Genomic DNA, 12,138 nt, shown 5'->3' on the forward strand with positions numbered 1-12,138 from the left:
CTCAGAGGGACTTTTCCAGACTCTGAGCCTTGGGAGGGGACTGTAAGCCAGGCTCCAGAGCCCAAGTTCTAGCATCTTGGGTGCATAGGAACTGGAATACTTTGATAGAGGCCAAAGTATTGGAGCTGTGACTTCCAGCCAAAGACGGATCGGCTGTCATCACTGCTGAGCTCTACAGCTGGTTAAATGCCACCAAAGGCAGGCCTAGGAGCTGAGCCTGTTCATGGTGAGGACCAGATGGCTCTAGCTCTGAGGAAAGAGGCCGGAAACCAGCTGTGCCTAGCCCGTGAGATAAAATTCTCCCTCATTCCTCCTCATAGAGAGTGAGGTACGTGGAAGCTGGGCAGGGGTCAGTAATGAACTAAAGAAATATTTATCAAGTGGCTACAATATGTCAGGCACTAGGGACACAGCAATGAAAATATAGACACGGTCCCAGGCCTCAAGGAGCCTGCAGTCTAGTGTGGGAGACAAATACTAACAGGATGATGACACGGAGACCATAACCAACCGCAGTGTGAGTGCTTGGGGAAGTGCATGTGGGGTGATAGCATGAAAGAGGGCAGGATTTGATCTCATCAGGGCAAGCTTCCCTGAGGAAGTGAAAACTGAGTTTCCATTCGAAGGCTAAGTGGACCTAGTGAGTGAGGGACCTCGCAAGCATTTCTAGGCAGAGGGCACAGCACGTGCAAAGGCCTGGAGATGGGAAGGAGTGATGTTTGAGGACTCAGAGAGGCTGTGGAGGTCTCAGCTAAAGGACATGTGAGTGTGGGTGGGCTGAGCCTACAGAGGGCGCAGGGGGCAGGGTCAGGCCACTCAAGGCCTCACAGGCCATGGTCAAGGGTCGGCTTTCTCAGGGGCAAAGGGAAGATTTTGGAGGGCTTGTCCCTGGGGTGTGCCCATTGTTCTGTCCGCTATGTGGAATAGGGGTTTGTGAGGTTCCGGGTTTGAGAATCTGAGTGGGAGAGCAAGAAGCTTCTGGAATCATTCCTCCTGCTGCCACCGTCTTCTCGGAGTTTTCTTGTGACTTTTGCAATTTTCACGTTTTGTTTTGGTTGTGCAACCTTGACAATTTCTAACTTTTGGTTTGGCATCTCAGCCAAAGTCATTTCCTTCCTGGAGCTGGGCTCTCATTGAATGGGGAATTTTTGGCTGCTGTTTAAAAGGAAACAGAAGAGAATGATCTCTTTCTTTCCAAAAGAGCCCGGGCTGTTGCAAGGGCCGGAAGGGGCTCCTGCATTTGCTCTCTTGGAAGGCTTCCCAGGATCCGCCTGTTTCCAACTGCTAGGGAATAAAAAAACAAGGATAGGATTCAGGGTCACTGGAGAATTGCCCCTGGAGGTTGGCACTGTGTTTGGCCAGGATTCCCCCAGGCCTGGAGTCTGCCCATCTGGGTACTAGTTGTAACTTGTATTTTGCACCTAATATGTGCCAGGCAGGCATCTTCTCTCACAAATCTTATTATCCCCATTTTATAGATGTGGAAACTGAGGCTCAGAGATTGACTAACATGCCCAGAGCCACATTGCTCATAAATAATGGGCTGGGATGGGGACTTACACCCTTACACCCTACTGGGGTAGGTCACTAGATGGTAGGTATCAGGTCTCGCTTTCCCCCTCCGAAAAACAGGTACACACATTGCCCTGTCTATTTTTCTTGTAAACTAGGAAACTTCAAAACAAAAGAGTTGGTGAGGTTTTTAAAAAGTTACTGCTGTGTGGCTCAGGACAGATCATCTGACTTTCCTTCCACACACTAGCTATTCCACTGGAATAAAGCAAGGCTTTAATTACTGTGGGGTTTTTTTGGGAGTTGTGTGAGAATGAACAGAGGGTCTATGCAATGCATCTAAAGCAGTTCCCAATTGTTTATTTATCTTTGAGACAGAGAGACCACAGTGAGTGGGGGAGGGACAGAGAGAGAGAGAGAGAGACAGAGAGAGAGACAGAGAGAGAGAGAGAGGATCGAAGTGGGCTCTACCCTGACAGCAGCAACCCCTGTGAGGGGCTTGAACTCACGAACCATGAGATCATGACCTGAACCAAAGTCGGATGCTTAACCGGTTGAGCCACCCAGGCTCCCCCAGTCCCAAATTTTTTAGAGAGGAAAGGTAAGAGCTGGTATGAAAGGAACGGCCATTTACTGAACTCCTGCTCTTGGAAGTAGGCTTCCCTGGGTTGCAAGTTTCGAACACTTTGAGGTCATCCCCTAACCGGGATAGGCTAGGCTATGTTGCAGTCCCAGATAAACCCTGAAATCTCAGTTGTTCAACACAACAAAGATTGATTCCTTAATGTCCAGTGCTGCCTCCTGCATTTTTGTAGCTGGCTTTGTCCTGTGGAACACATAGCTCCCAGGGGCAGCGTGGCCGGGGAAGAAAGGGCTGAAAGAGGCTCACTGGCTCTTAATGGCTTTGTCCAGAAAGTGATGATAGCATTTCCAGTTAAAATCCATTGGCCAGAACTGGTCACGTGGCCCCAGCAAGGGAGGCTGGGTTTGAGAAGAAGCAAAGGACTGTTTGGTCAGCAGTGTCTCGCCTATAGGTTTCCTCAGTTCACGGGGATTTATGATGAGGTTCTACCTAACCATGGCCTACGCGATCTAACCCTTGCCCAGCTCTGTCACTTCATCTGTGCCACCTTCTCCTTCATTCATTTAGGTCAGCCACTAGGGTCATCCTTCATTTGAGGAGATACACCGGGCGGTTTTCTGCCTCCGGACCTTCGAATATGTTCTCCTCAGAATGCTGGTCCCTCCCCAGCTCTTTGCATTCTTCCCGGGGCTAATCTTTCTCATCTTTTGAGTCTCTCCTTAAATAGTATCTGCCCACAGAAGCCTTCCGAGGCCACCCCACGTAAGTAAGTCTGTCAGGTACCCTCCCCTCTCTCAAGTTTGTTTTCAGCGCAGAACTTCTCCCAGCTTATAATCAGAAATCCTTATTTAACTAGCTTGATGTTGGGATTATGTCAGTTTTGATAATGGATGGCATCCCCAGTCCCTAACACAATGAATGAATGAATGAATGAATGAATGAATGCAGGGTAAATAATTTTAGCAGCTGGTGGAGTACAGGTCAATGGAAAACCAGAGACAGAGCAATTAGGAAGGCTGATTAGGAGGTCATTCTCTCAGATTTGCCTAATTTTGTGTCTAGCTTGAATTGGGAGTTGAGTGGTGTGTGTGTGTGTGTGTGTGTGTGTGTGTGTGTGTGTGTGTTGGACTTTGGATATCCAGGAGGGTCCAGTCCAGAGATGAAAAGGGGAAGGAAAAAGGAAGATCCAGAAAGCTATGTTTGTCACTGATAATGCCAGCTGGCACCAGGATTCTTTAGTTATGGCTGAATCACTTTTATTTGTGCTAGAAGGCTACATTTCAGCCACATGAGTCAGCTGAAGTGTGAAAACACACATACAAATATTACATCACTGTGTATCTCGAGAGCTGTGAAGGGAGGGAGGGATTTCCAGATTGTGCTCACTGAGGAAATACCTTGTTGGCACAGTCCCCTCTGCTCAAGTGTTCGGCTCCTGGGTTTGCTACAGTATTCAGTGTCCTTGAGCAGCTGGGGGGGAAACCCCAGGCACCTCTCCCAAGGGTTCAGTATGCATCAGCCTTTCACTTGAAGGAAGTGGGTCATAAATAAGTGAAACAGACATAAGATGACTATTCTGGGTTTTGCTTTTTTGAATATATAAAACGGAGAGAGCAGTTGAACCTGCTCCCCAGAGCTGTTAAATAGGCCATGCATAGGGGCACCTGGCTGGCTCAGTTGGAAGAGCATGTGACTCTTGATCTTGGGGCTGTAAGTTTGAGCCCCACACTGGGTGTAGAGATTACTTATATATATATATATATATATATATATATATATATATATATATATATGGTCATGTGTATGGGAAAGCCCTTAAGACAAAGCCTGACCTCGGGTTGGGGATAGTGATAATAGCCATAGTAAATAAGAATAATAGCTTATATCTGTTGAGCCATTGTGTGTTTCATCCTCACAGCTACTCCGTGGGAGTGAGGGTACAGGGCCTCTCATTTGTCACATGAAACAGGTCACCTCGCCAGTGAGCCTGACTGCGTCTGGTGGGAAGCATGCCAAACGCTGTAAGCTCACTATTTGGCTCCATGAAGGGGACACAGAGAAATGCTTTGGCTCCCCTGTCCCTGTCCCCTGGTGCCTGAAACTCAACCCTCATCCCTCTGGGTTAAGCCAGTGGATCTCTCAGCTTTACCTGGGGAACCTTCAGATACACCCAGGCTCTGATGCCCCACAGCCACTGGGGCTTTCGAGACCATGCCACTGCCTGCTGAGAGTCACGGTTTCCATTAGAGGACTGAAAATGTTGCCAATAGCCATTCACCCCATATGCTTCCTTCAGAGACCCTAAGCTGAGAACCAGAGGTTCTTTCTCTGTGCCTTTTGGGCAGGGAGAGAGGGCAGAGGATGGTCATTGAAGCAGTTTGTGTCCTGTCCCTGACCTTGGGCTGGCTGCTTTACATATCCTGTCCCACTGAGTCCTGGGGTAATCCTGGGACAGGAAGGTTATAATTACTCTGATTCCACAGATAGATGCAAATGATGTTCAGGGTTGAGAGAGTTGCCCTCGGCACACAGGTGGGAATTGTAGAGGCTGGATCTGGAAACAAATGGAAGCTTCCCCACGCTTAGTCTCTGTTCTACTCTTTGATCACAGTTTATATTTTTGTTCTTTTTTTTTTTGTTTTTTGAGAGAGAGAACACGTGTGCATGAGGGAGGGAGATGGGGGGGAGGCAGAAGAAGAGGGAGAGAGAATCTTTTTTTATGTTCTTTTTTCTTTAAGTTTTGTTTAATTTTTATTTTTGAGAGAGAGAGAGAGAGAGAGGGAGAGAGAGAGAGAACAAGTGGGGAAAGGGCAGAGAGAGAGGGAGATAGAATCTGAAACAGGCTCCAGGCTCTGAGCTGTCAGCACAGAGCCCGATGTGGGGCTTGAACTCACGAAACATGAGATCATGACCTGAGCTGAAGTTGGACGCTTAACCAACTGAGCCACCCAGGGGCCCCGAGGGAGAGAGAATCTTAAGCAGGCTCCATACTCAGCATGGAGCCTGATGTGGGTCTCTGTCCCATGAGCTGAAATCAAGAGTTGGATGCTCAACTGACTGAGCCACCCAGGCGCCCAAAAATACAATTTGTGTTTTTGGATCTCATCATGCTGCAGAACCAACTTCACATGTGTAGAATCATTTTGAGAATATAATCCCAGGGGAGAAGAGCGTGAGGCTGTGCCTATACATCGGTCATAGAAATGCTATAACCAGTTTGTTTCCAGTCTTGGCCTTGGCAGACAGGAAACTTGTGGTGAGATTTCAAGTTTGTCACAACCCTTTGTCGTGAATGCTTTGGCTTCCTTTGCCCTGCCCTGTCATTGATGGTCTATTTTTACCTCAACAGCACTCAGTTGTCTCAGCCTGAAAGAGTGGGTGTCATATCTGCCCGGCTCTCAGAGATCAGGTTCCTATAGGCATTAAGGGTAGAGAGCCACATTTTCTCCTTCTTCTCGTTTTGAAGGTGGGAAAGGAGGCTCGCAAAGTCCCACGGCATAGCTTCCGACGACTCAGATCAGGCACCAGCAGCTCAAGAAGAGAAGTGGAGATGTTTAATGTTTATACATCTTATTTATTGTCAGTACCTAAAATACATCTGAAAGCACGCTGAGACAGGGGTTCACAGGAAACTGAAATTTGTCATCTATCTGTCACTGTGGGCCTGACGTGGAGCTCTGTCAGCTGACCTCTGTGGCTGGCTGTGGCCTTTGAAGGTTGACTGGGTGGAAGGGTGGGTGTCAGCCAGGAATGAGCTGGCAGGTAGACCCTGCTGATGTCATAGGACAGTTCTCCCCTCTCCGTGTGGGGACCCCCACTCCCAAGTGCTGACATGTGACCCAGGGTGCCAGCTGTAGGCCACTGCATGTCACTGTAAAAGAATAAGAAAAACAAAGAGGAAGGCTGAAGTCTCCTTAGGATGAAAACATAATGAAGCCTTTATTTCCCACATGGGTGGAGGCCATAGAGGTCAGCCACAGATGGGCTGGTGGCCTCAATGCTCCTGTCAGCTATGTCCTGACAGAGAGGCAAAGATTTGAGCAGAAAGAGAAACGATGAAGTCCCCAGCAATAGGACGCTGCAGTGAGGTCAGGCCAGGATGTTCACCCTCCCCACCCGCCCCTCCATTTGATGATGAGGAAACCAAGGCTCAGCCGGGGCCTCAGACAGGGGAAGGTGCTGTTTTTTTCTGGGGCCACAGACAGCTCAGGGTGCAGGTAGGACCTTCAGGAAGGCAGTGTAGCTCGGGAACATCTCCTGTTGTGGCCTGGCATCTGCAGGAAGTCGCAGTCTCGGGTCCCCTTCACCAGCTTCATTGCGAGGGGAGCTGGGGCCAGGCTGTAGCGGGCCTCGTGAGAGGAGCCCCCACTGCCCTTCTGCCTCATACACAGATGTCCTGAGATACCACCATGGTGGCCCTTTGAGGAGCACAGGAGCCCCCGCCTCGGGGCAGTGTGTGGCGGGAGGATCCTGGGAGAGGCTCCAGGCCAGAGAGGGGAGGGCAGAGGCGATGAGGACTCCAAGTGGCATGGGGTGGCCCCTTCCTCCTGGGGCAGGGGCACAGGGTTCACTTTATACCCACCTGGGAAACGGGAGGCTCTGTCCCCACTCTGCTCACCAATTCACATTCATAGCCAGCAATCTTTCACTTTGTCATTTTGCACGAGGGCATGTGGAACGAACGTGGAGGTGTCACATAAGGCAAAGGTGCGTGACTCCATGCGTCCGGCTGCAGGGCTGCTGCTGGAAAGGACTCCCCTGCTTCTAGGCTCTCAATTTTGGCCAGAAGGTCTTCGGCCTCGGGTGGGAGTGCAGCCTGGCCCATAGACAATTTTCTGAGTGCCTGGGGACCCCAGATAGGGGGTGGGGATGAAGTGTGCATTCTCCCCGGGGGTCCCTGCTGTCGGTGTGAGTCCTGCCCACGGCCCTGGCCTCCCCTCCTTCCTGGTTCAGTGAGTCTTTCCTCTGCCTTCTCCCTCCGGCGGGTCTCCTCTCCTCCTTGAACCGCTGGTTCCCTACTTGCTACTTCCAGGGTTGTGGTGAGGATACTTGTAGTGAAAAGATCAAGAACACATCGGGGCGCCTGGGTGGCGCAGTCGGTTAAGCGTCCGACTTCAGCCAGGTCACGATCTCGCGGTCCGTGAGTTCGAGCCCTGCGTCGGGCTCTGGGCTGATGGCTCAGAGCCTGGAGCCTGTTTCCGATTCTGTGTCTCCCTCTCTCTCTGCCCCTCCCCCATTCATGCTCTGTCTCTCTCTGTCCCAAAAATAAATAAACGTTGAAAAAAAAAAATTTAAAGAACACATCTTGGTGGGTGGCAAAAAAAACAGAAGTGAGTCAGATCTGAATCTAGAGAGATGGCCTGTTTGCTAATCTAGGTCAGAAGGGGTCTCCGGGGCTGATGACTACTCACTCTACCTTGGAAGACTCAGTTCCAGTCATTATTGTAGCTAGCTTGCTTCCGGATTTTTATCCCTCTCGGGAAACATACTTTACTGTGCAACTAGTGCATGACCATCGTTGAAAATTTCTACAATGTGAATAAACGGAAAACTAACCAACCAAACCCATGATGTAAAATAATTGATAACCGCAATTATCAATTGCGGAAATAATCACTGTTCACATAATCACTGTTCACTGTTTTGTGTATATTCTTCAGGTTCTTTTTTTCTTCGTTATTCTATGCTTTCATATTTTACAGAAAACTGGTTACATAGTCTGTAGACTCTCCTGTCACTCAAAAGTGTGTTAACCCCTTTCCATGTCAAAGGAAACATTTAGTTGCTATTAAAGTGAAAAGAAAACCCACACAAGTTAAAAAATTTAAATGAGCAGTCACGCTTCTAGAGAAAGAAAATAGAATGCTCTTGCCAGGGTCTGACGGCGGGGAGGGATGGGAAGTTGGTTTTTAAAGGGGACGGAGTTCAGTTTGGGAAAGTGAAAAGGTTCTGGAGTTATCTGGTGGTGATGGCTCCATGGCAGTGTGAATGGACTTAATGCCACTGAACTGTGGACTCAAATACGGTGTAGGTGGTAAATTTTATGTCTTGTGCATTTTACCACAATAAAAAAGATATAATAAAACTAAAAAAGAAAAGTGTCGATGGTTCAGAATTGTGTTCAATGAAAACTAAGATTCACATCTTACCCTCCTTATACTAAATATTTTTAAAATATAATAACAACAAGGGGCACCTGGATGGTTGAGTCGGTTGAGCATCAGACTTTGGCTCAGGTCATGAACTCATGGTTCGGGCGTTCGAGCCCCGTGGAGGGCTCTGTGCTGATAGCTCAGAGCCTGGGATCTGCTTTGGATTCTGTGTCTCCCTCTTTGTCTGCCCCTCCCCTGCTCACACTCTGTCTCTCTCTCAAAAATTAAATTTAAAAAAAAAACATTAAAAAATTAAAAAAAAATATAACAGCAACAACAATGAAGTTCCCATGTTTGGAGCTAAGCAGACCACGTGCACTGTGTCCCTTAGTCCGCACAAAAGAGGCAAAAGGTCAACCGAGCTGGGACATGATAGAGCTGGTTTCCATTTCAGAGCCTGAACTCTAATCAGCTCATCTCTGCTGCTTCTTTTTCTTTTTTTAAAGATTTTTTTTTTTTAAATTTTTTTTTTCAACGTTTTTATTTATTTTTGGAACAGAGAGAGACAGAGCATGAACGGGGGAGGGGCAGAGAGAGAGGGAGACACAGAATCGGAAACAGGATCCAGGCTCCGAGCCATCAGCCCAGAGCCTGACGCGGGGCTCGAACTCACGGACCGTGAGATCGTGACCTGGCTGAAGTCGGACGCTTAACCGACTGCGCCACCCAGGCGCCCCTCTTTTTTTAAAGATTTTATTATTTTTTTTAAAGTTTTTTTTTCTTTGAGTTTATTTATTCTCAGAGAGAGTGAGCATGAGTTGGGGAGAAGGAGAGCGAGAGCGAGAGCGAGAGCGAGAGCGAGAGCGAGAGCGATTCACAAGCAGGCTCCATGCACTGTCAGCGATGTGGGGCTTCATCTTATGAACCGCGAGATCATGACCTGAGCTGAAATCAAGAGTCCGCTGCTTAACCTACTGAGCCACTCAGGCGCCCAAAGATTTTATTTTTAAGTAATTTCTATACCCACATGGGGCTCAAACTCACGATCCTGAGATCAAGGGGTGCATGCTCCATGGACTGAGCCAGGCAGGCAGGCCTGCTACTTTTTCCACAAGATCATTTTATTTAAGAGAATAATAAATAGGTCATTGTCAGGAAGGGAGAAAGTCACCCATTATCCCCCATTCAACCTCCCTACTACTTCTGTGCGTTCTCTGTAGACTGTCTTCACACATTCCCACCCTTTTCTCCTGCTTTGTGCCGTGGCCACAGGGTGGTGCTGTCTGCCGAGGGGAGTAGGGGGTTTGGGGTGGGGGGTGGGGCACAACAGTTGGTGTCTCAGCCTGAGCCATTCTGGTGTAGATGGCAAAACCAGCTCCAGGTTTGAATCTGATCAGTTGTTTGGGGACAAATCATTTCGCCTATCTGAACTTCAATGTGTTCAAAAACAAAATGCAGTCACTTCTGTCAGCCTCCAGAGATTGTCCTGAAAATCAAATAAATCTGTGTGGTGCCATACAAGTGTAGTGCCAAGCATTTTTAGGCATTATTAATATTGTTCTAGTCCCAAAGCTTGGGTTTGAAAAGCTTGGCCCCTTGGTAATAATCAGCGTTGTTTAGAGAGATACACAGTTTACCCGTCAGAAGAAATGCTGCCAGAGATTCACAGGCTGGAGACGTTTCGTCCTAGCCCCATCGGATGCATGTGTGAGCAAGTCGGAGGCTTTCCCCGGGATTTCAGTGCCCCTGTTTCTGTGGTTCTCAAACGTGGGTCCACCTAAGAACACCAGAGGGTGAAGGGCCTTGAATGCAGGGCTGTAGAATTTGGATTTGGTCTGGAAGGTAAAGGGGAGATACAAGGAGTTGGGAGAAGAGCGAGTACTTCATTTGGACAGTGGGAGGTCACGAAGGCTTTAAACAGGAAAGTGACGAGGCAAGATTTGTATTTTAGCTAGATGTGGCCTGGGAAGGGATCGGGAGGCTGCCACAGCTAGAGGCAAAGGCCAGCCTGGGGAGTGGTAGAGGAGGCAAGAGGAGGCACTCTGTATCACAGAGTGCAGGCTCTGAGAAGCTGGCTAGGAACTGGTGTAGATACACCCTCGCAGCACCTTTGGGGTTTCCCACATTGGTGCAAATGGGAAATGATTCCTCTCAAGGACAGAGAACCTCCACCCAGGCTTCTTCAGCCAGTCGTGCATGCCCAGGCTGTGTGATCTTGGGCAAGCCGCCTAACCTGCTCCGGCCTCTGTTTCCTCATTTCTAACCTGATGAAATGCAAACAGCTTGTGGGAATCTGAAGCATGCCCCTGGCACTCTTGGTGCTCAGTGGATGTAGCCTCTGTTTGCAGGGCTCCCACCTGTGAGACAGGGAAGGATGCACATAATTCCACTGTGTGTGGAAGGGGAACTGTAGGACTGCCAGACTTGTATATTTAGGGGCTCAACTAGGCGCTTGGTGAGGTGAATATCTTTAATTTCCTCACGTGTTCAGGGGAACGTACAGTCTATAAAGCCCTTTCACGTCTGTGTTCCCATTTCCTTCCTCTCAACAGCCCTGTGAGGTAGGCAAGCAGGCACGATCATTATTATCCTCTCCATTTTATAGGTGAGGAAACAGGCTCAGAGAAGGAGAGTGTCTTGTCCAAGGTCACACAGCTGGCAGGGTTGGAAGCCTGTTTTGTGTGACTCAGTGTCAGAGCTGGACCGATCACAGGAGATTGTTGTCTCCCCCCATTACTTTCCTGGGGAGGCTGAGACCCAGGAGGCAAAGAACCCAACGGGGCCCGGTGAATTCTAGGGAGAGCCCGGAATAGACCCCAGCTCTCTGACTTCTAGACCTGGCGACTTGGTGGCTACTCCACTTCATTGAGTAATACTAACTTTCTTTCTTTTCACCTTGTTTCAGGGAAACCAGTTCCTGAAATCAAATCCTCTTTCCCGGATGCTGTGAAGCCGGGAAGACCTTTGGCAGCTTCTGTAAGAAACACTGAAGATGAACAGGGAAAGGGGCAGTCTATGAGGCCAGCCGCCTTGCCAGGCCCGGGTATTTTAAATTAAAATTTTAATTTAGAGTAAATGTATCTATAAGGATTTTCAACTCAGCATATAATAGCAAAAAATTGGGGCACCAGGGAGGCTCAGTCTGTTAAGTGTCCAACTTCAGCTCAGGTCGTGATCTCATGGTTCACAAGTTTGAGCCCTGCTCAAAAGATTTTGTGTCTCCCTCTCTCTCTCTCTCTCTCTCTCTCTGCCCCTCCCCCACTCACAGTCTGTCTCTCTCATTCTCTCAAAAATAAATAAAAACATTAATTTTTTTTTAAATTAAAAAAATAGCAAAAAATTGGAAACAACCATGGGGATGGTAAAATTAATGACAGTCGGTCATAACAATACAATACTGTTAAAAATGATGTAGATATTTTTACATATGTGGAAACATGCTCATAACATATTGAATTAAAACAGCTAAAAAAGTCAAATGACAGAACATATACCGTTTATTGTCATTTTTATAGAAAGAAAGAAATAACTCTGTAATTGAGGGCTCTCTATGTGTCGGACATTGTTCGGAGCACTTCAGAGATGCTGACTTATTTAATCCTCAGCTGTCCAAGTTAGGTATTTTGATTATCCCCATTCACAGATGAGGAAACTGAAGCACAGAGAGGTTTAACAGCCTGCCGAGGTCAAATGCTTTGGGGCCCAGGTATTTTACCTATGGTTTTACAAGTCCCCAGCATGGGCTGATCCTGCTGCTGGCTCCGGCTGGGAGCCCGATGACCTCTCTGTCCGTTCTCCACAGGCCGCCTTACCCTTGCAGCTGTGCGCTGAGGGCACTGATGGGAGCTGCCTGCCCCCACTCCCCCACTTTTCTCCCTAGTACCAGCCTGCCGCTTTGTGCTTAAAAAATTCTTTTTAATGTTTATGTATTTTTCTGAGAGAGAGACGGAG

At 48.2% G+C, this 12,138-nt stretch overlaps 1 protein-coding gene across 3 annotated transcripts in view; it reads left to right on the forward strand.

Annotated features, from left to right (window-relative positions):
• Positions 1 to 12,138, forward strand: part of IRAK2 (interleukin 1 receptor associated kinase 2) — a 63,480-nt gene that overhangs the window by 17,981 nt on the left and 33,361 nt on the right. For all 3 annotated transcript variants that reach the window (XM_030307391.1, XM_030307390.1, XM_030307392.1), the window contains exon 3: positions 11,093 to 11,230. In XM_030307391.1, the coding sequence (XP_030163251.1) occupies positions 11,093 to 11,230 (138 nt within the window). The remainder of the gene's footprint in view (positions 1 to 11,092; positions 11,231 to 12,138) is intronic.

The sequence above is a fragment of the Lynx canadensis genome, chromosome A2 (genome assembly GCF_007474595.2).
Source record: "Lynx canadensis isolate LIC74 chromosome A2, mLynCan4.pri.v2, whole genome shotgun sequence".
Taxonomy (NCBI): Eukaryota; Metazoa; Chordata; class Mammalia; order Carnivora; family Felidae; genus Lynx; species Lynx canadensis.